Here is a 27,576-nt window from a genome sequence, read left to right on the forward strand (position 1 = left end):
AATGTTTTAAAAAGAGTACGAAAAATGGTGGTGCCAGAGGGTGTAAAGACGTTTTTCTTCAAGTTACACACTGGGACGTTGCCGGTTAAAACATGGATGGAGGAGAAGGGATTGTTTCTACCATGGGGTGCTGACTGCTTGTTGTGTCATAAACCAGAGTCAATAGAACACGTCTTTATTGATTGCTGGGATGCGCTGCTCTTTTGGGACGTGCTCCAGCATACAATAAAGAAAGATTTACCCTTGACGTCGTATGGGATACGATTCCTGGACGTTAAGCTGGATCTTTATAAATATGATGTAATTTTCCTGCTTGGCCTGCACAGTATTTGGCGAAGCAGGATGTCTGTACGACACTGTGATGAAGATGCGCGTTCTCTCCGCGATTACTTCAAAGAAAACATATTTAAGCTACGTGAAGTGTACAAGGAGCTATGTTTTGGAGATGAAGTTATCGAGTTGATGGGACAGTTGTGTTCCCTGAAACAGTTTTGATTTTCTCACGCCAGTGAAACACATGTCCGCTCTTGATGTTTGAGAGTGCAGCGCAGAACATCTGTTTATGATCTGTTGTAATCTGTCAAAACAGGCAATAAAGACAAAAAAAAAAGAGCTGGCATGGCGGCGTGGTTAGCATGCTCGTCTCGCACTCCGGAGACCGGGGTTCGATTCCCGAACTCGACCAATTTCCTACTCGGGTTTATTTATTTATCTGGCCTGACTAGAAAGTTTAATTACGCTAATTTGGTAATTAGGCAATGAACTAAACTCATTCCCACTTACTTGGAGCATCACTATGCGATCCCAATTGGTTGCATGGTTAAAAGCCCAAGTACGTTGGCCCCGTTTGAAATTCGCGCACTGTGACGTCACGACCGTTTCGACCAATTGAAAAGCGTGACATTTCTGTCGACAACTCCTGCTTACAATGATGAGGCATTAAAGGCTTCCGCCTTAAAATTGCGCACTACAGCCCTGCATAAGCACTCGCTACAAAGCCATCTGTTCGGTGTCCTCGTAGTGCCGGCACAGAATCAAGGACCTTTCTGAAAAATCAGCGCGTAAGTTTGGCGGCAAGTAGCAGTTCACTTGGGAAGAGAACAAGAAAAACCGGCGGTGAATCTTACAAACTACCGTTCGCACACCCGCGCTCCGACTTCCAAAGATCGGCGCAACGCTTGACGGCGCAGGCCCACTATATTATGCGTTTTGGATGCCACGCAAAAGACATTTTTTTTTGTCTCCGGAGGAAGGACTGCGACAGCCCTGCGCTGTGTAACGTACCATATTAGAGCGAAATGTGTGTCACGTACGTCCCAGTCTCGTTTCTTCACCCAGCAGGCTACAAAGCGTACCAACTTGCAGACTGTGCACAAGGCGAAGTCGCATTTCTCTTTCGATGCTTGAGTGCAATCAGTGATTAGCAGCACAAATTATTAATCTCATAAACGATGCCAGCATACGCGATCAATATATGGCGAAACATTCAATCAGTTCAGCAATTTCGAAGCGGAAGTAGCTAGCAGACCATTTCCCAAGATTCCTTGCGCGGAAACCCGGAAACGCAACTCGCCGATTTGACCCACGGCGAGCGGCAGCCGCCCGCCCGCGCTGCCGTTCGGTCCGCGTTTTGGTGGCCGCGTTGCGCCTCCTGCTCTCAATATTTGACGAGATATTCGTGTCTCTATCATGAAATTTCTCCGCTGAGGCAATGATCGACGTCGTAAAATATTTTTTCATTGTTATCATGACGTAGAATCACAATTTCACATGCCACTAAAATAAAATGATTGAAACACGGAAATGCCTACCGCAGCTGTCTTGAAAATCCATACAGACCATAGGTCATCCATGCATTTGCATGAATGCTTCCTCTGTGATATCGGGACGTTTACTGTGAGTAATTTAAGAGCCACATGATAACGTATATAACGTTTAATAAAAATGTTACTGCAACATTTTCTTTCTGTGAGGAATGCAATGTAATGAGATCAAGAGTTAGAAAACATTTAGATGCACTGAGAGAACGGATAGACAACACTTCCATACTCAAATTGAACACCAGCTGAAAATATACATTGTAAACATATGAAGAAAGTGCACAGGTGCGGAACTTTCAAATGCCGTTTGCTAAGGGAACAACAAGCCACTGAGGAAACCAAAAGCATGGGCAAACAAATCTGTGAAGAGAGTGCATTGCAGCAGTTACAACTTTGCCACACAACCATCAATAAAAAATGCCAGCTCCTTCATGGATAAGAAAAGCATAGGCACAATAAGATATTGCTCATTGCATTGTTTAATTTAGTAGGTACCAGGTATTACCGTCCATTCACACCTGCTCTTCCAGCAGATAAATAACACGACACCAAAGAGGAGCGAGCAGCCATAATTGCTGCTTTGACGCGGAAGATGCCTACCGTCGATGCCAGAAGGCACTATTGCCCCATCTTGAGTAGGAAATAATAGCAGTTTTTTCTGGAAAGTACTCTGAAAGCATGACACTATCAAAGAGGAACACTCTCTTACATTCTTCGGAAAGCAGCATTTCTTTGCGTCGTTTCTGCTGCTTGGCCAAGGGGGCCAGATCTGCCTGGTGCTGCATGAAAGTCACTGCGGCTGCCTGTGTGCACAGAAAAAAGAGGGCCACACCCTTGTGCCAACACTGCAAACCATATATACAGGTGATGATGATGATGATGCATTTTTTTTGGCGCAGAAGCAGCTTTGGCCAAAGAGCTCCTTGGCACAAGGTGGGGTCAAAGGCCCATTTTCCAAGCACTTCACCCCAAGCAGAAAATGTGCAACTGTTCCAGCTAAAAATACAACCTGCCAGGGTGCAGGCTCTGTGGCCGAGGTGTTCTGCTGCTGAGTACAGGGTCTGGATATTTATTTGCATCTGTAGCAGCCACATTTCGGTGCAAGCAAAACAAGAGTGCACGTTTTCATAAAATGTGGTCGGAAATAATCCACAGCTGTCTGTTACACCATTTCCTTAAAGCTTGTGTGCAGGTTCAAAATGTTGAACCCCACACACCCGAAAATAACTGCCACTTAGACAAGCAATGTTAATTAGTAGGTGCAAACTAGTGGGGCCCTTCTAACCATTCCGTTTTCAGAAACTAAAATTTTTTCAGGTCTGCAAGTGCATAAGTCCACAAACATTTTCGAGCTTACTTTATTAAGGCTAATAAGCTTACCACGTGATGGGAGATGTTCACATCAGGTGTTGTTAACTTGCATTAAGCTTTGCTCGTCACAGTCTGTGGCATAGTGAAGAAATTGTCAAAGTAGTTCAAGTTCAAGCTCAACTTTATTTCCTTTCAGCCAGAAAAGGAGGGGCCAGCACTAAAAGCTGTGGAAAGAGCTTGACGTACGGGGTCCTGGCCCCCTTACAGTGTTGGCACAGCAGCATATAGGAGATAAAATTGATTTGCATGTTCGTAGACTAAATCCGTCTATACATGGCTAAAACATAAAAATAAATAGCCCCGAAAGAAGCAATAAGGAGTTGAAATACAAAATAAAAACAGTTTCAAGTTCAATACAACTATTTCGTACAGAAGAGGCTGATTTCGCTGTTTGACACGCAAGCTGGATCAAATCCGACAGTATGCAGCCTGTTCAATAATTTCGGTATTGTGTAGCGTAGTGACTGTATATATGAGTAGGTGCGAGGTACTGGAACGAGATATTTTTATTTACATCGTTTGTCTATTTCCAACATTTTCTCTTAAATCGGCGAGTAAGATGATAGCACTCTAACTATATCTAATGTGAGATTAAGTTAATTATTATCAGTCTGTAATCAAACAACTAGAATGCAGGAAGTACATGAAATTTGAAAAAAAGCTCTTGGGTGGGATGAAAGTAGTTAACGCCAGCGATATACCGTACGGCTCTTTTTTGCAATAATTGTAATTTAGATAAATTAGTCACTCCTGTGGTATATCAAACCTGTGGCATTGAGATTCGATTGTTCGCGGATGATTGCTTGCTGTACCACGATATTACATGTTCTAATCACCAGATTGACCTAAACACCTAACTAACATCCTTGCATGGTGCCAGAAATGGGCTTTAAACAAAGAAAAAACAAACTTCCTTCGTGTGACACGTAAAAAAAATATTTTTGAGCACAGGTATCATCTCGGACAAACACCACTACAGGAAGTTTCCAGTTTTATATACCTGGGTGTAACATTAAGTAACAATCTGTTCTGGAATTCACATGCGGAAAATATCTGTTCGTCCGCCTTACGCAAACTATGTTTTTTAAGAAATAAACTTTCCAAAGCCCCCCTTGATCAGGTTAAACTTCTCGCATTTAACTCACTAATCAGGCCTAAGCTCGAATATGCATGCATGGCATGGGATCCTTATACTAACACCAATATTAAGACAATTGAAAGAATCCAAAGAAAAGCCATAAGATTTATTTATTCTAAATTTTCACCTTTTGATTCTCCGTCTGAGCTAATGAAATCTAACCGTATCCAACCTCCTGAGGCAAGAAGAAAAAATATTCGACGAGAATTTCTTTCCTTGCTCATAAATAATAAATTGGCGCTTGATCCTGCACCCATTTATCGATTTTAGCTACACGCATCACACGTCACCATCATCCCGGTTCACTTACCCCGTACTTTGCTAGAACTGACACTTTTAAATTTTCCTTTTTCCCGCATACTATCAGTGAGTGGAATTCTCTGACACGATAAAATGTAAGCGCATAGTCATCCTGCATGCCTTTTTGTTTTTAGTTTTTCTTTTTATTTTACTCTTTGCCCGTGTATGTGTGTTATCTAATATGCATTTGTTCTGCTTAGATATGTAAGATGATCTGCAGTATGAAATAAATAAATAAAAAAAGAACTAAGGAAAAATATTGTAAAAGAGGTATTATATGAGAGAAGTTTGATTCTTGAAGGTAAAAGATATCATGTTCGTGCAATGGCACCAACAGCTGATAATACTTTAGACTAAAGATAATCTGTGGTCATTCCAAGTTAGGTGCCGCAAAAAAAACAACTCCGAGAACTTTCACCGAATGTACAAGTTCATTTTGATCTGTTTCTAGCCTTATGTTTTTATATTTTCTGATAATTTCTTCCCTTTCTGTGAGTAACATACTGATTTTGTTTTGTGCATGTTAATTTTCAAGCAATTTGCGTTTACCCAAACATTTAAGTCATTTAACGCGGTATTTGCCCATTGTTCAACGTCTGTTTCCGTGATCCCTGATATAAAAATAGTTGTGTCATCAGCACAGGAATTGAATACTACACCCTGTGTCCCATATCATTAATATATATAAGAAATAAAAGTGGTCTGAGTATGCTTCCCTGTGGCATGCTGGTATGAATATGGTTTATGAAAGAGATTTAACGTTACTCATTTCTACATATTGCTTTCTGTTAGTAAGGTATGACTTAAGCAGTGCATGCGGTGTTTCGCGAATGCCGTATCTATGTAACTTTGAAAGAAGGATGTTACGTTACCAACAGCACGACGAAAAGGCTCAAGATTGCCTGCTGTAATTTCTCGTATATATTTCGTTTGTTTAACTTTTCTAGCGATTTCATAGGGTTTCCTTGCTAACATAACAGTTCCGAAATGGTCACTAAGACCAGGTCAAATAGCTTAGAAAAATCGATGTAGATTCCTACCACGATATGTTTCCTACTAAATGCTTCTATTATGATTACCTTTTGTGTTAGAAGTGCTGTTTCTGTTGAACTGTGTTTCCTCAAGCCATGCTGATAGTCCAGGAGAAAGTCATGTCGAGAAAAATATGATATAGTTCTGATGCGCGTTATTTTTCTATACCTATGGAAAATATTGGTAGCACCGAGATAGATTGATAGTCAGAAAACACATTTCAATCTCCAGATTTATATAAACAACTCGTGCAATCTGCATTGCATGTGAAAATACACCTGTAGACAGAATTAAATTATATATAAAAGTGACAACGGGACAAATGATATCAAGTACATGCTTCACAGAGAGTACCTGCACGCCACAAACATCCTCGGCTTTTCAATTTTTGATGGTCCTGATATAAGATGACACCTCTGTACAATCGGTAGGAGAGAGAAAAAGAGATTGGCTGCTTACCAACTGAGACATGCACACGTCCATATCGTATGCCACCAGAACCGTCGCAGCAATCAGCCTGCTGTGTGAAAAAACTAAGGCATCATCTAATGGGCTGCCTTTTAGTTCTTTTCCTTCAAGAATAAATGTGTCAGGTGTACTTGCTCGAGTGCGAGAGCTCAATAGAGAACTCAGGTTTCGCCAAAGTACATGACACCATTTTGCGCTGTCATCAGAAAATATGTTTCCAAATATTCATTTCTTGCTGCACGTAATCTAGACGTAAGCCTATTACGGTACGCCTTAACTTCAGAAAATGCTTGCATGTTCTTGTCTTTGACAACATTGGCATATAAGGCATTTTTGTGTTTACTAATGCTCAACACTTCTCCAGTTAGCCATGGTTTCTGAGCTTTTTTGGTTTCTTTTAATTGTATTAACGGAAAGTGTGTGTCATATAGAGCTTTGAACTTCTTAATAAACTTGCCATACGCGGTATTACTGTTTCCAGCTTTGTAAACAAAGTTTCTACATTACCAACAGCATGACGAAAAGGCTCAAGATTGCCTGCTTTGATTTCTCGTATATATTTTGTTTGTTTCATTTTTTTAGCGATTTGATAGGGCTTCCTTGCTAACATAACAGTTCCGAAATGGTCACTAAGACCAGTACACAGGCACTTGCATTCACTAAATCTGCATTAATATTTCTGATGAACACATCTAATAATGAGGAACTGTCTGGAGTAACACGAGTGGGTTCTACTATGGCATTCCAAAAACCGTTTGCATCAATGGTATTACACAGCTTCCTTTGGGAGTATGTCGGCACGAGCATATTCAGATTTATATCACCGCCTAAATAGAGATTTAACCTAGTGTCCATGACGTAACTGAATAAATTCTCAAGAAAATGAATGAAATTGTTGAAATTTCCAGAGGGCGGCCGATATAAGACGCAATAGGCACTCACTTGTGCTCATAAAGTAAGCACTTCATAATCTGGAGTGACTGCACAGAATTCGGCCACTTTTTCACAGATAGTATTTTCTTGCACCAAAATAGAGATGCCCCTCCCATTCAGACTGTTGAATATTACCTTGGTTTCCTGAAAGTTAATTTTTAGTCCAGTCCCACCGTTCTGCTCTGCATGTCTAGCTGATTGATCATGCTTTGCAGTTCTTGTCCTGAGTGACTTAGCCAGGCAATCTCATCAGCGCATCGCAGATCGCTTAAGTATTCGCCATTAACTCTTACCCCCAACTGTTTCCATTTCAGGCCCCGGAATACCTCCTGTAAACAGGCAGTGAAGAGCATTGTCGAGATCATGTCTCCCTGCCTAATGCCTTTCCTTATTGAAGTTTTATTACTGACTTTATGGATAATTATGGTAGCTGTGCAATCGTTATAGATACCTTCCAATATTTTCACAAAACACCCTTCTACACCCTGATTCTGCAATGCCTGCATGACTGCTGAGCATTCTGCTGAGTCGAATGCTTTTATGTAATCAATGAATGCTATATATAGGGGCTGGTTATATTGTGCAAATTTCTCTATCACCTTATTGATAGAGTGAATATGGTCTGTATCCTTTACGAAATCCTGCCTGATCATTTGGTTTTTTTGAAGTCTAAGGTTGTCCTGGCCCTATTAGCTATTACCTTAGGAAATACCTTGTAGGCAACAGGCAATAAGCTGGTCGTTGTGATTCTTCAAGTCCTTGACGTCTCCTTTATTATGAATTATGATAATGTTAGCGTTTTTCCAAGCTCTAGGTGCGCTTGAGGTCACAAGGCATTGCGTATACAGGGTGGCTAGTTTTTGTAGCACAATCTCTCCTCTATCCTTCAACAAATCTGCTGTTATGTAATCCTCACCAGCTGCTTTCCCCCTTTGCATTGCTCCTATGGCTTTCTTTACTTCCTCCTTCGTTGGTGGCAGGATGTGCCATTGCTGTGCTCTACTGCCTCTCTCAGTGGCATTCTGATTACAATCGCTACTGTATAGATTTGTGTAAAATTCTGCAGGTACTTTAACTATCTCATCCATATTGCTAATGACATTGCCCTCTTTGTCTCCTATCGCATACATCTGGTTTTTACCTATGCCTAGTTTTCTCTTTACTGCTTTTAGGCTACCTCCGCTCTTTAGAGCATGCTGAAGTTTCTCCATGTAAAACTTCCTGATGTCGGCTACCTTGCGCTTATTCATTAACTTTGACAGCTGTACTAGTTCTATTCTGTCTATGGAGGTAGACGCCCTCATGCTTTGGCATTTCTTAATCAGATCTTGAGTCTCGTGAGATAGATTCCCGGTATCCTGCTGAACCATTGTACCGTCTACTTCTAAGGCGCACTCCGTAATGATATCTGTGAGGCAGTCGTTCATTTGTTTCAACGTTACTGTCGTCATCTTCAGTTAAAAAAATGAAAATCTGTTGTGCAGCAAAATCCTGAGTTCCTCTACTTTCCCTCTTAATGCTAACTCGTTCCTTCTTTCCCTTTTCAAATCTAAGCTAATATGAGACCTTACCATTCTGTGATCGCTACAGTGAGGGGAACAGAACCCGCGGCCAACTTTCGTCGAGGCCCGTTTTCTCGGTCGCTGTTTTTTTTTCTTTCAAATATGAACCACCAACTAGCCGATCACTCTTGCAAGTTATATTTCTACAGCGCTGTGTCGTCCTATCTTGCTCAGACCATGTCTTAAGGGTGCGCTATATTTTTAAAAATTATTACTTACCCTGCAATAGGCGGCAGCGATTTCATCAGGCGCACGGTATATTCACCAGTAAAGTCTTGATCACAAGAACCTGCCACTGTTACCTCATGCACTGAGTTAACATCGGCACCGTTTGCGTTGAAATCGCTCATGCCGGCCGGCATCGCGGGACACAGACGTGTCAGCTGGCATCACAGGCCACCAACTGACGCGATGAGGCCTCTATCGTCTTCTCAAGGTCACAATATACCTGGGAAAACTGCACAGTACCAGCAAGCATGCAGCCCTGCATAAGCACTCGCTACAAAGCCATCTGTTCGGTGTCCTAAACGCAGCATATATATCAGACACCCTAATTAATTAATTCTTGCCGTAGTGCCGGCACAGAACCAACATTTTGAGGACCTTTCTTTGAAGCAATTGCAAAAACACAGAAAAATCAGCGCGTAACTCTGGCGGCAAGTAGCAGTTAACTTGGGAAGAGAAAAAATTTGCTGGGGTTTAGCTTTGGTTAAATCTGGTAGGTTGCATAAGCATCCATAGCGCTCCATTCGGGATCATCACCGGTTGTAGACGATTCGGTTTCGATAGAGGCGCGGTGCGCCTGTCTATAGCAGCGTCTTGAGCGCTGTTGGGACTGGGAGTCCGAGCCAGGAAACGGTCGAGGCGACGGTGAGTAAAGGACGTTTATGTACAGTATGTACAAGGGCTTTTACATGATACAAGGGTCAAGAGCACCACGGGCAGGCACACAGAAGAAGGGCGGCCCCGGCGGCGAGCGTAGCTCCGGCGTGATGGCTTTTCTGCTGCCCGCCTGCTGCTCGGGTGGTTGTTGTTGTTGTTGTGACTGAGAGAAGGATGAAAAGGAAATTGCACGGGCCTGCTACTGGCTCGAGCCAAGCCACCACCGCTGCCTCGTGCAGACAGAGGAGAGTCAAAAGATCAGAGGAAAGAGAAAAGGAAAGAAAAGACGCGCGTCGCAGCAACAACTGCGTCCGCCGGAACGGACGCGGCTCAAAAAACAGATAAGCGGCCGAAGCCGCGCTCGCCGAAGCGGGTTCAGCGCGGCTCCGTTTTTATAGCCGCTGGTAACGGTTACGGCAGCCAGCCGTTCAAATCCTCCAATCACTGGCCACCGTTCAAATTAGACCAATGGTCGAGAACCGGCGAGCGTCGGAGGAGTTCGCACCGACGGAGAGGAGGAAGGGTCCGTGTCGGCGCCGTGTCGGCGCCGCGCCGGCGGGATGAGTCACGCTGCATGTCGCGACTTGTCCGAGAAAGTCTGGGCCTGCTTTGAGCGCCGGCGGGCGCGCAGCGCTGGTTTAGACAGGCCCGCCAGCGAAATGTGGGCACCGGCACTACAGCGCGCCGCTGCTGCTCGCGTTCTTCATCTGTCTCCAAAGTCCGTTGTCGTGTCCTGGCTTCGTGAAGCCGGCTACAGCTGTTGTGCGCCTCGCGCCGCCCTTCAAGGTCAAACGTGCCTCGCGGCCGCCCCGACGCGCTCAAACCTGTCATAATATTGCTTACGCAATAAAAGAAGAACTGGCGGTGAATCTTACAAAGTGCCGGTCGCACACTCGCGCTCCGACTTCCAAAGATCGGCGCAGCGCTTGACGGCGCAGGCCCACTTTATTCTGCGTTTTGGAACGTCGGCATTGTGGTGACGTCAAGCCGAGACCGAGAGCCATATCATCCGGGCACTGAAATCCACTCATCCGGGCTCTCAAACGAGAACATCCGGGCACCGTACGAGAACTAACGAGATTCAACAAGACTCTCCCAACAAACACAAAACCTCCTCAAAATCTCCCCAAAATGACCCATCGGGACATCTGGAATCTCCCCAGGAGGTGCTCATTTTTCCCGAACACATCTAAAAAACGTCCCCACAACTATAGCAATGTCCAAAAAGTTGTGCTTCCCATGGAAAGCCCCAAAAGGTTAATGCTCGATTTCTCGGCTCTGGTTCAATAAAATTATTCCTCCTTTTTCATGCAGCCTGCAGGGATTCAAGCGCACATATGTGCCAAATTTCAGGTGCACACTTACGTTACAGGTGGTGTAATCGCCTTTCCACTCTCTGAATGCGTGCTGGCTCGGCCGTTCTGCACTTATCCGTTTACGTGAAATGTCCTAGGATTTTGCACACAAAGGAAATATGAACTCAAAACGTAACCCGATTTGGCCCATATAAGAGCAAATAGCAGCGCCATACAGAAGTAATTTCAGTTTACTAGCTGTGCTTTTAGCACGAATTGCATCCTGCCGTCCATGCCGGCGACCGCACCATACACCACCACAATCAAAATGCATTCATGTTTCAGTCAAAGAAAAACAATACAGACCGAAATGAATGTTCGTGCCGAACAAAACTTACGTTCAACGGCGCAAATCTGAATGAATACAAACAGCAGACGCAAACGTATGCACCATTTAATACACAGTGTACATAACACTACGGCGCCATGCATATAATGATGGCCACTTTCTTCTCCAGCCCTGAGAAATCTGCAATATGAATGTGGCCCAGTGTGCAAGAAAAAATGCAATCCACTTTATGCGCAGGCTGAAATTCTGTCACATCATAGAGAACGCCTCCAGCGCGAAATTACCGAGGCTTTTTATATTTCGCGACAGGGAAATTCATGCATAAGCGCACCGTCCATTTCGTTAACAGAAAAAGAGCTGGTATACCTGGATCACACGTGGAATTAATATTTTTTCTTTTCCCCCTTTTTTGTTTTTTTTTGGTTTTTTTGGTATTTTGGTTTCGCCTTCGTGATTGTGACCATGAAGTTTCCTGTTTTTGCACCCTTTACGTACCTTTTGCACCCTCAGCACTCTTCAGATGTATCGCCCTCTAAGGTTTATCTTGACCATATCATGTATGTTTCTTCTTTTTGATTTACTTCACGAGATGGGTATATATATGTTATGTGTTCTTCCATTAAAGTTTTAGTTGCGAAAAAGCGCTCGTGTTGTGTCTTCACTCCTACTTTGTCCTCGTTTTTGGCGCTAAACTTCATCATGAATAAGATTCAACTCGCCCAACTTTCCACCTTACTAAGTAAAACAGAATACACGCTGAAAGTTCATGCACCTTAAACGAGCATTATAAAGGCTACTGTTATAGCGGGACAATCTTTAGGGCCAAGCAACCCTGAGCTACCATGTGTCACGTGTTGGCGGCTTTCCCGCCAGTCTGTACCCTGCCACCAGCAGTAAAGGACGTAACATATAATTGGCGACGAGGTAAAAATGGCAACTGCGCTGGGCACGATTGGGGAATTCGTTCCAACAGAGGCGACGTCTTGGCCCTTGTATTTGGAGCGCCTCGAATTTTTCTTTCAAGCAAACGACATCGACGGTAACGAGAAGAAGCGAGCAACGCTCTGCAGCGTTTGCGGCCCAGCAACGTATGCCATCGTTCGCTCCCTTTGTTCTCCGGATGCGCCGTCGGCCGTGGCCTACGATGAGATCGTCAGGCGTCTCTCAAACCACTTCTCGCCGCGACCGTCGGTGACAGTACAGCGTTTCAAGTTTGGCACACGTCAACAGCAGCCCGGTGAGTCAATTGCCGACTACATCGCAGAATTGCGACGTCTCTCGGAACACTGCGATTTCGGTGCGTCGCTCGATGACATGTTGCGCGACCGGCTAGTGTGCGGGGTGCGAAGCGAGACCCTTCAGCGTCGGTTGCTGGCGGAGCCGGAGCTTACGTTTGCTACAGCTCGGGAGAAAGCCATTGCAATGGAATCTGCGCAGCGACAGACCGAGCAAATTCGCGGCAGTGCCGCATCGTGTGAAGTTGGCAGCGTGAGCGGGCAGCGTTTCGACCCGTGTGTTGCGAAGGTCTCTGCGCCAGTGACAGCCAAGGAGGGTACCCATAAGCAGGCTGGTTCGCCTGGAAGCACAAGCGTATGTTTCCGCTGCAAGGGTGCGCATTCGCCAAGCAGTTGCCCATTCATGAATATGCAGTGCCACTTCTGCAAGCAACGAGGGCACTTAGTGAGAGCATGCAGGAGGAAGGCGGCAGCTCGCGCTTCGGCTGAACCCAACTCTCAGAACAAAAAACGGGCCAGTGGAGGCCGTCACAAGAATGCTGCGTCGGACGTTTACGACGTGTTCGTGCTGTCTGGTGAAGAGCCAGCCGTGAGAGTGGAAGTGCGCGTCAACGGAAGTCCCCTAGAGATGGAGGTGGACTCTGGTGCAGTGTGTTCAGTCATCAACGACCGGACTATGCAGAAACTGCGAATATCGAAAAGGGCGTTGCGCCCAAGTACTCTTCATCTCCGAGCTTACAATAACAAGGAACTACGAGTGTTGGGTGAACTGACCGTGAAGGTGGAATTCAAGGGGCAGGAACATCGCCTGCGATTGGTGGTGGTTAAGGGTGCTAGTATCGGACTTCTCGGTCGGGACTGGTTCAAGTCTTTGGGAATAAGTCTGAGTGGTGTTCACAGTGTGTACGAGCCGAGTCGAACTGGCAGTAGGGGAACAACAGCCTTGCTCAAGAAGTATTCTTCAGTCTTTGAGCCTGGACTTGGGACAAGTAAAGGGCCTCCTGTACGCATAGAGGTGAACCCGGCAGCTCCGCCGCGATTTCTGAAGCCACGACAAGTACCGTTTGCATTGAGACCGAAGGTGGACGAAGCACTGGACAAGTTGGTGAGCCAAGGCATTTTCCAGCCTGTGCGGCACTCGAAGTGGGCAACACCTGTCGTTCCAGTTGTCAAAAAAGATGGATCGATAAGGATCTGTGGGGACTACAAGAGCACAGTCAATCGTGTAGTGCAGTGGGAGACGTATCCCCTGCCGACACCGGAGCAGCTGTTTGCCAGGCTGGCAGGTTGCTCGAAGTTTTCAAGGCTAGACCTCGGACAGGCGTATCAACAGAAGACTGTTGATGAAGAAACAGCTGACTTGTTGACGGTTACAACACATCGGGGACTGTTCCGCGTAACCCGTCTTCAATTTGGCGTGGCAGTGGCAGTGGCCAACACATCGGGGACTGTTCCGCGTAACCCGTCTTCAATTTGGCGTGGCAGTGGCAGTGGCTATCTTTCAGAGGTACATGGAAGAACTGTTGCATGGAATTGATGGTGTTCTTGTGTTCTTGGATGACATCTTGATCGGTGGAAAGGATGAGGTGCAGCACAATGCTCGTTTACAAGAAGTGCTCAAAAGAATTCATGAAGACGGTCTGCGACTAAAGTTTGACAAATGTCAATTTGGTGTTGAGGAAGTGTGTTACTTGGGATTCCGTGTGAACTCTGCAGGTGTGCAGCCGACAGAAGACAAGGTGCGTGCTATTCACAAGGCCCCAGAGCCGACATGCAAAAAGGAACTTCAAGCCTTTTTAGGAGCTCTGAACTTTTACAACAAGTTTCTTAAAGGAGCAGCTCATGCCTTGGAGCCACTGTACCGGCTGTTGGACAAGGGTCGCGAGTGGCGTTGGATGGAAGCTGAGGCGGAAGCATTTCGCCAGGCGAAAGATCTGCTACAGTCATCACATGTTCTGGTGCACTATGATGTCAACAAACCCCTAGTGCTGGCCTGTGACGCATCCCCGTACGGACTGGGTGCTGTGTTGAGTCATGTGTGCGAAGATGGCAGCGAGAGACCGGTTGCATATGCGTCGAGAACTATGAGTGCGGCAGAACGGAATTATGCCCAGACAGACCGAGAAGCGCTCGCCATCGGCTTTGGCATAAAGAAGTATCATCAGTTTCTATATGGGAGACATTTCAAAATTGTGACAGACCACAAACCCCTCTTAGGACTGTTGCACCATGCCAAGCCCATTCCCCAGGTGCTATCACCACGGATGCTGCGTTGGACCCTCATGTTACATGTGCTACCCTCATGTTATCGGCTTATGACTATGAAATTGAGTATCGACCAGCGGAGAAGCTTTCCAATGCTGATGCATTCAGTCGTTTACCACTGAGAGCCAGTAGGGCAGAGGAAGAGGAGCAGCGTCTTGGGGAAGTAGGGATGCTGGAAATGGCGCCGGAAGTAGCATGGAACTCTAGGAAGGTGGCAAGATTCACGTCAAGGGATAAGCTGTTGGCTAGAGTCTGCAATTGGGTGCAGCATGGGTGGCCAGAGGGTAAGCTGCCAGAAGAGTTTGCAGCATTTGTGAGCCGCAAGCATGAACTGTCGGTGTACCAAGGTTGTTTGCTGTGGGGCAGTCGTGTGGTCATTCCAGAGCCAGCTCGACCGTATGTCATGGACATTCTTCACACAGCTCATCCAGGAATTGTCAAGATGAAGGGGCTTGCCAGAGGAGCCGTGTGGTGGCCAGGAATCGACAGAGATGTTGAGCAGAAGGTGAGAGACTGTGCACGTTGTCAGGAATCCAGGTCTGCGCCAGCAGCTGCAAAGATTCACCCTTGGGAATTCACCAAGCGTCCTTGGACAAGACTACACATCGATTTTGCTGGGCCCTTCCAAGGCAAAGTTTTCCTCATTGTGGTGGACTCTCACTCAAAGTGGTTGGAAGTGTGCCGGATGAATTCCATGTCGACAGCTACAGTTTGTGCGAAGCTTCGTTTCCTTTTTGCTACCCATGGCATTCCAGAAACTTGTTTCTGATAATGGCACTGCCTTTTGTTCGGAGGAGTTCAGAGACTTCATGTGCCGGAATCAAATCCGACATGTGACCGTTGCCCCATATCACCCTTCTTCGAATGGTCAAGCAGAACGCATGGTGCGCGAAACCAAGGGAGTACTCAAGCGAATGGTTGGAGGCGATATCGACACACGTCTGGCTAGGTTTTTAATGACCCAGCATATCCTGCCTCATGCTACAACAGGCAAGAGCCCGGCCGAATTGCTAATGGGCAGGAAACTTTCAACTGTGTTAGAGCGTCTGCATCCTGACCTGCAGTCCAGTGTGCAGCAGAAACAAGAGCAGGTGATGCAGCGCCGTAGCCAGGCAGTGCGACTGTTTGATGTGGGGGATCGAGTGTTTGTGCGCAACTATCTCTATGGGCCCAAGTGGTTGCCGGGCATTGTGGATGCTGTCACAGGACCAGTGTCGTACTTGGTCGTCACCAAGGACGGTCGTCGATGGAGACGTCATGTTGACCAACTCAGAAGTCGTTCTGCCAGCTACGCATTAGACAGTTTCGCTTCTGGGATGTGTGAAGAGGAGGAACCGCTGGTTGCTTCCCCGGCAGGGTGTTCCGGGCTTGGCATTCCTTCAAGCCTAGAGGACCCTGGAAGACGGGACCAAGGAGAAAGACTGGAGGAGGCTGCAGCGCCCAGTACCGAATCTGCTTCCTGTGGTGAGGACCGTGAAGCGAGTGCTTCCCTTCAAGTCCAGCGACCACAGCGCCAACGCAGCCGCCCTGCGTATCTGAAGGACTTCGTGACGTAGGGGGGAGGAGTGTTATAGCGGGACAATCTTTAGGGCCAAGCAACCCTGAGCTACCATGTGTCACGTGTTGGCGGCTTTCCCGCCAGTCTGTACCCTGCCACCAGCAATAAAGGACGTAACAGCTACAAAAGCAGATATGCACACGCAAAAGCAAACGTATGTAAAGAGCAACTTGGGTGACAAAAGAAAAGACGAGATGGGCGTACGCTGCAGACACGCAGTTTCAGGTCACGGATTTTCTTCAAATTGAAACCCCCCTCACTCTTAGAGACTCGGAGCAAGCTTCAGCGACGTGTTATCAAAACAGAAAAAAAATATTAGTTCTACTAGGCCAAAATAAAAAAAGCGCGAAAAGGGCCTGCAGTATGCTTAAATAAATAAATAAATTAATTAATTAAATAATTAAAATAAAGAAAACATACCTTGACGACGTTGCCTACGGAAACCCAGGGATGAAATACAAGGCTGCAACAGTTGAAACCATAAATTAAACGCAGGCTTCTGTCCTGCGCCTTCTCACAGCACAGCGAGCGCTCAAACATACGCGTTACACCCTCGTAACGATCCTGGGAGTTTAATTTTCTTGTGACTAAGTGTGGGGATAAGACTGCTTGGAGCCAGGCGGGAAGGTGAACGTGCTCAGGTACGTGCGGTGGCGCGCTGCATCCATGGTGCGGCAGACCGCGCATGCGGCACAGTCCAGCTTGGGAGTCGAGATCAAGGCACGATTAATCCAGTGGGAGAGAGTCAATATAACCACGCGAACACTGCACAAACTATACCGCTGCGGCAGGATGGCTGAGCGGTGGCGAAGTAGGTAGAGCAGGCTAATCCATGGGCACTCGCAGAAAGAGAGTGGTGGGTCTCCGAAGGTCCTTCCCGCCTCAGACCGTAGTAGACGGCCACGCTGCCACCACCAACGTGCTGCAGTCGTCGGAGGCGCTGAGGAATGCAGGGTGCGTGCGAGGGGTCACCTAATTGCCACGAACTCCGCTGCCGCGAACGCCGCCTCGAACAGCGGCATCAGGGCCGTGGAGCTGCGCAAAGGACTTGCGATGCGCCGCCGCGGCATCAGTTCCAAAAGGAATGGTGTGGGCACGCCGAGGTGCGCGGGAAAACTTCCGTGAATCCGTAGCTACGAAGTCCACGACAGCCCAGTTGGCGCAGTGACGAGAGCAAGAACTGCCGCGCTGGGGCTTGTGCTCGAACGTCTCGGGCAGCGCGAATAAGCGCGCGCAAAATGGCGTCCGTCCAGCGAGGAAGCCAGGCGAGCGAAGGGAGGCCATTACTGCACTTCTGCTAGACAGCGGCGCAGCGAGGAGTGCCAATAGTCGGAGACGCCTGGAGGGACCACCACATAATGTTGAAGTTGGGCGCAAGCTGGGAAAACGCTAGAAGACGTGAAAGCTGGGGACCGCCGCTGCCGGCGGCGCGATGAAAATGCAGGCCGCCGCCGCCTGCCTGAAGCATGGAGCCGACGGCCCACGTGCGAAAAACGCATGCGCCGAGAGAGATGCGGGGTTTACCGTTTCCTTCGGCTGTTCGAATGAAAGTGCTGTTTCATCTCTCAAACCGGCGAGTGCAAGAGGAAAACCTTCTCTCCCCGCAGCTTGTGGGGCGAGGGAGAGAGAAAAGAGAGCGAGCTGTCAATTTGTATTTCTTGTTGAAAACCATTGGTCCCGAAACGTTATACCGAGTTACCTTTCTGGGACCAAAATGCATTAATTCTTTTTTGTTGCTGCTTAAAACTCTCGAAAGAACGTTTCTAGACCTTTTAGTGGGAGCACTGCCTTTTTTCTTGTGTTTCTATGTCTTGCCTCTATGGCCTGGAAACGTTTGATAAATGCTGTACTGGGACTGGGACATTCCATCCTTTTTTGGAGTTTCTGAGGAGGTTTTGTGTTTGTTGGGCTCTAAACCCTCCTACGGGACCGGCATACAAGCGCCGGTTGCAATTCAAACGAGTCACAAAAAATAACTGCTGCCATTGTCTTCTCAATGTTTATCAAGATATCAGTCGAGGTGTGCATTTGATAATGCACGGAATTATAATTTCCGATTTCTATAATAACGCGTGGAAAAAGCACATACATGCCACAATACACTTCGTTGTACGTGATCTGTTAGGGGCTTTGAGAGAAGGCCGCTGCCAGGTGGTCCATGGAACACCACCACCCGTTCGGCGCGATGCCTTGCCCTTTGAACGCAACGCTTTTTGAGGAAAAGAATTAAATGGCGCAGTAAATCTCTGTCATATCAGTGGACACCTGAACCGTACGGTAGAGGAAGGGAGGAAGTGGGAGTGAAAGAAGAAAGACAAAGATGGCCCGTAATGAAGAATATGAAAATTGTATTTGAGGAAAGGAAATTACGCAGTAACTGTCTCACATATCTCGGTGGACACCCGTCAAAATTCAGGGGGGGGGGGGGGGGGTGCACTTTTTTGACCTAAAGTGCGGTCACTGATGAGTGGTTAAGATGTTAAGCTTCGCCTCTAAGAGTGGAACGCGACAGCGTCTTGCAACGCTGCCGTCGCCCATTCGGTTCTACGCCTCGCTCGTCGGTAAATTGGTTTTTGAGGAAAGGATGTATCTGTCTCTCATATCTTGGTGGACACCTAAACCTCGCCGGAAGGGAAGGGAGGAGGATGGGAATGAGCGAAGACACCGTATTCACTAGACGCGCCTTTGTTCTTTTCCAAACCATTGAGCTGGCATGGCGGTCAATAAAGACAAAAAAAAAAAAGAGCTGGCATGGCGGAGTGGATAGCATGCTCGACTCGCACTCCAAAGACCGGGGTTCGATTCCCGAGCTCGACCAATTCCCTACCCGGTTTTATTTATTTATATGGCCTGACTAGAAAAGTCAATTAGGCTAATTGGGTAATTACGCAATCAACTAAGCTCAGTCCCACTTGGTGACTAGCCAAAGTACAATTTGCCCCGTTTGAAATTCGCGCACTGTGACGTCACGACCGTTTCGACCAATTGAAATGCGTGACATTTCTGTCGACAACTGCTGCTTACAACGATGAGACATTAAAGGCTTTCGCCTTAATTATTATTCTCATAAACGATGCCAGCATACGCGGTGAATAGGGCGAAACATTCAATCAGTTCAGCGATTTCGAAGCGGAAGTATCTAGCAGACCATTTCCCAAGACTCCTTGCGCGGAAAACCGGAAACGCAACTCGCCGATTTGACCCACGGCGAGCGGCAGTCGCCCGCGCGCGCTGCCGTTCTCGGCGTCCGGTCCGCGTTTTGGCGGCCGCGTTGCGCCTCCTGCTCTCAATATTTGACGAGATATTCGTGTCCCTATCATGAAATTTCTCCGCTGAGGCAATGATCGACGTCGTAAAATATTTTTTCATTGTTATCATGACGTAGCATCCGCCACTTAAAAAAAGTGATTGAAACGCGGAAATGCCTACCGCAGCTGCCTTGAAAATCCATACAGACCATAGGTCATCCATGCATTTGCATGCATGCTTCCTCTGTGATATCGGGACGTTTACTGTGAGTAATTTAAGAGCCACATGATATAACGTTTAATAAAAATGTTACTGCAACATTTTCTTTCTGTGAGGAATGCAATGTAATGAGATCAAGAGTTAGAAAACATTTAGATGCACTGAGAGAACGGATAGACAACACTTCCAAACTCAAATTGAACACCAGCTGAAAATACATTGTAAACATGAAGAAAGTGCACAGGTTGAAAGCGGAACTTTCAACTGCCGTTTGCTAAGGGAACGAGCCACTGAGGAAACCAAAAGCATGGGCAAACAAATCTGTGAAGAGAGTGCATTGCAGCAGTTACAACTTTGCCACACAACCATCAATAAAAAATGCCAGCTTCTTCATGGATAAGAAAAGCATAGGCACAATAAGATATTGCTCATTGCATTGTTTAATTTAGTAGGTACCTATTACCGTCCATTCACACCTGCTCTTCCAGCAGATAAATAACACGACACCAAAAAGGAGCGAGCAGCCATAATTGCTGCTTTGACGCGGAAGATGCCCACCGTCGATGCCAGAAGGCACTATTGCCCCATCTTGAGTAGGAAATAAGAGCAGTTTTTTCTGGAAAGTACTCTGAAAGCATGACACTATCAAAGAGGAACACTCTCTTACATTCTTCGGAAAGCAGCATTTCTTTGCGTCATTTCTGCTGCTTGGCCAAGGGGGCAGATCTGCCTGGTGCTGCATGAAAGGCACTGCGGCTGCCTATGTGCACAGAAAAAAGAGGGCCACACCCTTGTGCCAACACTGCAAGCCATATATACAGGTGATGATGATGATGATGATGCATTTTTTTTTTTGGCGCAAAAGCAGCTTTTGCCAAAGAGCACCTTGGCAAAAGCAGCTTTTGCCAAAGAGCTCCTTGGCACAAGGTGGGGTCAAAGGCCCATTTTCCAAGCACTTCACCAGAAAGCAAGCTATAGAAAATGTGCAACTGTTCCAGCTAAAAATACAACCTGCCAGGGTGGAGGCTCTGTGGCCGATGTGTTCTGCTGCTGAGTACAGGGTCTTGCTATTTATTTGCATCTGTAGCAGCCACATTTCGATGCAAGCAAAACAAGAGTGCACGCTTCCATAAAATGTGGTCGAAAATAATCCACAGCTGTCTGTTACACCATTTCCTTAAAGCTCACGTGCAGGTTCAAAATGTTGAACCCCACACACCTGAAAATAACTGCCACTTAGACAAGCAATGTTAATTAGTAGGTGCAAACTAGTGGGGCCCTTCTAACCATTCCGTTTTCAGAAACTAAAATTTTTTCAGGTCTGCAAGTGCATAAGTCCACAAACATTTTCGAGCTTACTTTATTAAGGCTCACCACGTGATGGGAGATGTTCACAGAGCAGGTGTTTTTAACTTGCATTAAGCTTTGCTCGTCACAGTCTGTGTCATAGTGAAGAAATTGTCACAGTAGTTCAAGTTCAAGCTCAACTTTATTTCCTTTCAACAAGGAAAGGAGGAGCCAGGTCTAAAAGCTGTGGAAAGAGCTTGACGGGGTCCTGGCCCCCTTACAGTGTTGGCACAGCAGCATATAGGAGATAGAAATTAATTTGCATGTTCGCAGACTAGATCCGTCTACACATAGCTAAAATGTAAAACAACAAAGAAGCAATAAGGAGTTGAATACAAAACAAAACAGTTTCAAGTTCAATACAACTATTTCGTACAGAAGAGGCTGATTTCGCTGTTTGACACGCAGGCTGGATCAAATCCGACAGTATATGCAACCTGCTCAATAATTTCGGTATTGTGTAGCGTAGTGACTGTATATGTTAGTAGGTGCGAGGTACTGGAACGAGATATTTTTATTTACATCGTTTGTCTATTTCCAACATTTTCTCTTAAATCGGCGAGTAAGATGATAGCACTCTAACTATATCTAATGTGAGATTAAGTTAATTATTATCAGTCTGTAATCAAACAACTAGAATGCAGGAAGTACATGAAATTTAAAAGAAAGCTCTTGGGTGGGATGAAAGTAGTTAACGCCAGCGATATACCGTACGGCTCTTTTTTGCAATAATTGTAATTTAGATAAATTAGTCACTCCTGTGGTATATCAAACCTGTGGCGTTGAGATTCGATTGTTTGCGGATGATTGCTTGCTGTACCGAGATATTACATGTTCTAATCACCAGATTGACCTAAACACCTCTGTAACTAACATCCTTGCATGGTGCCAGAAATGGGCTTTAAACAAAGAAAAAACAAACTTCCTTCGTGTCACATGTAAAAAAAAATATTTTTGAGCACAGGTATCATCTCGGACAAACACCACTACAGGAAGTTTCCAGTTTTATATACCTGGGTGTAACATTAACTAACAATCTGTCCTGGAATTCACATGTGGAAAATATCTGTTCGTCCACCTTACGCAAACTCTGTTTTTTAAGAAATAAACTTTCCAAAGCCCCCCTCAGGTTAAACTTCTCGCATTTAACATCACTAATCAGGGCTAAGCTCGAATATGCATGCATGGCGTGGGATCCTTATACTAACACCAATATTAAGACAATTGAAAGAATCCAAAGAAAAGCCATAAGATTTATTTATTCTAAATTTTCACCTTTTGATTCTCCATCTGAGCTAATGAAATCTAACCGTATCCAACCTCTTGAGGTAAGAAGAAAAAATATTCGACGAGAATTTCTTTCCTTGCTCATAAATGACAAATTGGCGCTTGATCCTACTCCCTATTTATCGTTTTTAGCTACGCGCATCACACGTCACCATCATCCCGGTTCACTTACCCCATACTTTGCTAGAACTGACACTTTTAAGTTTTCCTTTTTCCCGCGTACTATCAGTGAGTGGAATTCTCTGACACGATAAAATGTAAGTGCATAGCCATCCTCCATGCCTTTCTATTTTTAGTTTTTCTTTTTATTTTACTCTTTGCCCGTGTATCTGTGTTATCTAATATGCATTTGTTCTGCTTAGATATGTAAGATGATCTGCAGTATGAAATAAATAAATAAAAAAACTAAGGAACAATATTGTAAAAGAGGTAAGACAAGAGCATTATATGAGAGAAGTTTGATTCTTGAAGGTAAAAGATATATGTTCGTGCAATGGCACCAACAGCTGATGATACTTTAGACTAAAGATAATCTATGTGGTCATTCCAAGTTAGGTGCCGCAAAAAAACAACTCCGAGAACTTTCACCGAATGTACAAGTTCATTTTGATCTGTTTCTAGCCTTATGTTTATATTTTCTGATAATTTCTTCCCTTTTTGTGAGTAACATACTGCTTTTGTTTTGTGCATGTTAATTGTCAAGCAATTTGCGTTTACGCAAACATTTAAGTCATTTAACGTGGTATTTGCCCGTTGTTCAACGTCCGTTTCCATGATCCCTGATATAAAAATAGTTATGTCATCAGCACAGGAATTGAATACTACACCCTGTGTCCCATATCATTAATATATATAAGAAATAAAAGTGGTCTGAGTATGCTTCCCTGTGGCATGCTGGTATGAATATGGTTTATGAAAGAGATTTAACGTTACTCATTTCTACATATTGCTTTCTGTTAGTAAGGTATGACTTAAGCAGTGCATGCGGTGTTTCGCGAATGCCGTATCTATGTAACTTTGAAAGAAGGATGTTACGTTACCAACAGCACGACGAAAAGGCTCAAGATTGCCTGCTGTAATTTCTCATATATATTTTGTTTGTTTAACTTTTCTAGCGATTTCATAGGGTTTCCTTGCTAACATAACAGTTCCGAAATGGTCACTAAGACCAGGTCAAATGCCTTAGAAAAATCGATGTAGATTCCTACCACGATATGTTTCCTACTAAATGCTTCTATTATGATTACCTTTTGTGTTAGAAGTGCTGTTTCTGTTGAACTGTGTTTCCTCAAGCCATGCTGATAGTCCAGGAGAAAGTCATGTCGAGAAAAATATGATATAGTTCTGATGCGCGTTATTTTTCTATACCTATGGAAAATATTGGTAGTACCGAGATAGATCGATAGTCAGAAAACACATTTCGATCTCCAGATTTATATAAACAACTCGTGCAATCTGCATTGCATGTGGAAATACACCTGTAGACAGAATTAAATTATATATAAAAGTGACAACGGGACAAATGATATCAAGTACATGCTTCACAGAGAGTACCTGCATGTCACAAACATCCTCGGCTTTTCAATTTTTGATGGTCCTGATATAAGATGACACCTCTGTACAATCGGTAGGAGAGAGAAAAAGAGATTGGCTGCTTACCAACTGAGACATGCACACGTCCATATCGTATGCCACCAGAACCGTCGCAGCAATCAGCCTGCTGTATGAAAAAACTAAGGCATCATCTAATGGGCTGCCTTTTAGTTCTTTTCCTTCATGAATAAATGTGTCAGGTGTACTTGCTCGAGTGCAAGAGCTCAATACAGAACCCAGGTTTCGCCAAAGTACATGACACCATTTTGCGCTGTCATCAGAAAATATGTTTCCAAATATTCATTTCTTGCTGCACGTAATCTAGACGTAAGCCTATTACGGTACGCCTTAACTTCAGAAAATGCTTGCATGTTCTTGTCTTTGACAACATTGGCATATAAGGCATTTTTGTGTTTACTAATGCTCAATACTTCTCCAGTTAGCCATGGTTTCCGAGCTTTTTTGGGTTCTTTTAATTGTATTAACAGAAAGTGTGTGTCATATAGAGCTTTGAACTTCTCAATAAACTTGCCATACGCGGTATTACTGTTTCCAGCTTTGTAAACAAAGTTTCTACATTACCAACAGCATGACGAAAAGGCTCAAGATTGCCTGCTTTGATTTCTCGTATACATTTTGTTTGTTTCATTTTTTTGACGATTTGATAGGGCTTCCTTGCTAACATAACAGTTCCGAAATGGTCACTAAGACCAGTACACAGGCACTTGCATTCACTAAATCTGCATTAATATTTCTGATGAACACATCTAATAATGAGGAACTGTCTGGAGTAACACGAGTGGGTTCTACTATGGCATTCCAAAAACCGTTTGCATCAATGGTATTACACAGCTTCCTTTGGGAGTATGTCGGCACGAGCATATTCAGATTTATATCACCGCCTAAATAGAGATTTAACCTAGTGTCCATGACGTAACTGAATAAATTCTCAAGAAAATGAATGAAATTGTTGAAATTTCCAGAGGGCGGCCGATATAAGACGCAATAGGCACTCACTTGTGCTCATAAAGTAAGCACTTCATAATCTGGAGTGACTGCACAGAATTCGGCCACTTTTTCACAGATAGTATTTTCTTGCACCAAAATAGAGATGCCCCTCCCATTCAGACTGTTGAATATTACCTTGGTTTCCTGAAAGTTAATTTTTAGTCCAGTCCCACCGTTCTGCTCTGCATGTCTAGCTGATTGATCATGCTTTGCAGTTCTTGTCCTGAGTGACTTAGCCAGGCAATCTCATCAGCGCATCGCAGATCGCTTAAGTATTCGCCATTAACTCTTACCCCCAACTGTTTCCATTTCAGGCCCCGGAATACCTCCTGTAAACAGGCAGTGAAGAGCATTGTCGAGATCATGTCTCCCTGCCTAATGCCTTTCCTTATTGAAGTTTTATTACTGACTTTATGGATAATTATGGTAGCTGTGCAATCGTTATAAATACCTTCCAATATTTTCACAAAACACCCTTCTACACCCTGATTCTGCAATGCCTGCATGACTACTGAGCTTTCTGCTGAGTCGAATGCTTTTATGTAATCAATGAATGCTATATATAGGGGCTGGTTATATTGTGCAAATTTCTCTATCACCTTATTGATAGAGTGAATATGGTCTGTATCCTTTACGAAATCCTGCCTGATCATTTGGTTTTTTTGAAGTCTAAGGTTGTCCTGGCCCTATTAGCTATTACCTTAGGAAATACCTTGCAGGCAACAGGCAATAAGCTGGTCGTTCTGTGATTCTTCAAGTCCTTGACGTCTCCTTTATTATGAATTATGATAATGTTAGCGTTTTTCCAAGCTCTAGGTACGCTTGAGGTCACAAGGCATTGCGTATACAGGGTGGCTAGTTTTTGTAGCACAATCTCTCCTCTATCCTTCAACAAATCTGCTGTTATGTAATCCTCACCAGCTGCTTTCCCCCTTTGCATTGCTCCTATGGCTTTCTTTACTTCCTCCTTCGTTGGTGGCAGGATGTGCCATTGCTGTGCTCTACTGCCTCTCTCAGTGGCATTCTGATTACAATCGCTACTGTATAGATTTGTGTAAAATTCTGCAGGTACTTTAACTATCTCATCCATATTGCTAATGACATTGCCCTCTTTGTCTCCTATCGCATACATCTGGTTTTTACCTATGCCTAGTTTTCTCTTTACTGCTTTTAGGCTACCTCCGCTCTTTAGAGCATGCTGAAGTTTCTCCATGTAAAACTTCCTGATGTCGGCTACCTTGCGCTTATTCATTAACTTTGACAGCTGTACTAGTTCTATTCTGTCTATGGAGGTAGACGCCCTCATGCTTTGGCATTTCTTAATCAGATCTTGAGTCTCGTGAGATAGATTCCCGGTATCCTGCTGAACCATTGTACCGTCTACTTCTAAGGCGCACTCCGTAATGATATCTGTGAGGCAGTCGTTCATTTGTTTCAACGTTACTGTCGTCATCTTCAGTTAAAAAATGAAAATCTGTTGTGCTGCAAAATCCTGAGTTCCTCTACTTTCCCTCTTAATGCTAACCCGTTCCTTCTTTCCCTTTTCAAATCTAAGCTAATATGAGACCTTACCATTCTGTGATCGCTACAGTGAGGGGAACAAAACCCGCGGCCAACTTTCGTCGAGGCCCGTTTTCTCGGTCGCTGTTTTTTTTTCTTTCAAATATGAACCACCAACTAGCCGATCACTCTTGCAAGTTATATTTCTACAGTGCTGTGTCGTCCTATCTTGCTCAGACCATGTCTTAAGGGTGCGCTATATTTTTAAAAATTATTACTTACCCTGCAATAGGCGGCAGCGATTTCATCAGGCGCACGGTATATTCACCAGTAAAGTCTTGATCACAAGAACCTGCCACTGTTACCTCATGCACTGAGTTAACATCGGCACTGTTTGCGTTGAAATCGCTCATGCCGGCCGGCATCGCGGGACACAGACGTGTCAGCTGGCATCACAGGCCACCGACGCGATGAGGCCTCTATCGTCTTCTCAAGGTCACAATATACCTGGGAAAACTGCACAGTACCAGCAAGCATGCAGCCCTGCATAAGCACTCGCTACAAAGCCATCTGTTCGGTGTCCTAAACGCAGCATATATATCAGACACCCTAATTAATTAATTCTTGTCGTAGTGCCGGCACAGAACCAACATTTTGAGGACCTTTCTTTGGAGCAATTGCAAAAACACAGAAAAATCAGCGCGTAACTCTGGCGGCAAGTAGCAGTTAACTTGGGAAGAGAAAAAATTTGCTGGGGTTTAGCTTTGGTTAAATCTGGTAGGTTGCGTAAGCATCCATAGCGCTCCATTCGGGATCATCACCGGTTGTAGACGATTCGGTTTGGATAGAGGCGCGGTGCGCCTGTCTATAGCAGCGTCTTGAGCGCGCCGCTGCTGCTCGCGTTCTTCATCTGTCTACAAAGTCCGTTGTCGTTTCCTGGCTTCGTCAAGCCGGCTACAGCTGTTGTGCGCCTCGCGCCGCCCTTCAAGGTCAAACGTGCCTCCGGGCGCGCCGACGCGCTCAAACCTGTCATAATATTGCTTACGCAATAAAAGAAAAACTGGCACACTCGCGCTCCGACTTCCAAAGATCGGCGCAGCGCTTGACGGCGCAGGCCCACTTTATTCTGCGTTTTGGATTCGGCATTGTGGTGACGTCAAGCCGA

General features: G+C 45.2%; 1 protein-coding gene across 1 annotated transcript in view; it reads right to left on the minus strand.

The window, feature by feature from the left end:
* Positions 1-18,051, minus strand: part of LOC149337801 (uncharacterized) — a 31,563-nt gene extending 13,512 nt beyond the window's left edge. Inside the window, exons 1-2 of the mRNA XM_089553532.1 lie at positions 16,629-18,051; positions 2,530-2,623 (exon numbers count right to left, since the gene is read on the minus strand). Coding sequence (XP_089409658.1) covers positions 2,530-2,623; positions 16,629-16,895 — 361 coding nt within the window. The 5' untranslated portion in view covers positions 16,896-18,051. The remainder of the gene's footprint in view (positions 1-2,529; positions 2,624-16,628) is intronic.
* Between the last annotated feature and the right edge of the window lie 9,525 nt (positions 18,052-27,576).

Source organism: Amblyomma mixtum, chromosome 7, assembly GCF_055824585.1.
Source record: "Amblyomma mixtum isolate Tamu chromosome 7, ASM5582458v1, whole genome shotgun sequence".
Lineage (NCBI taxonomy): Eukaryota > Metazoa > Arthropoda > Arachnida > Ixodida > Ixodidae > Amblyomma > Amblyomma mixtum.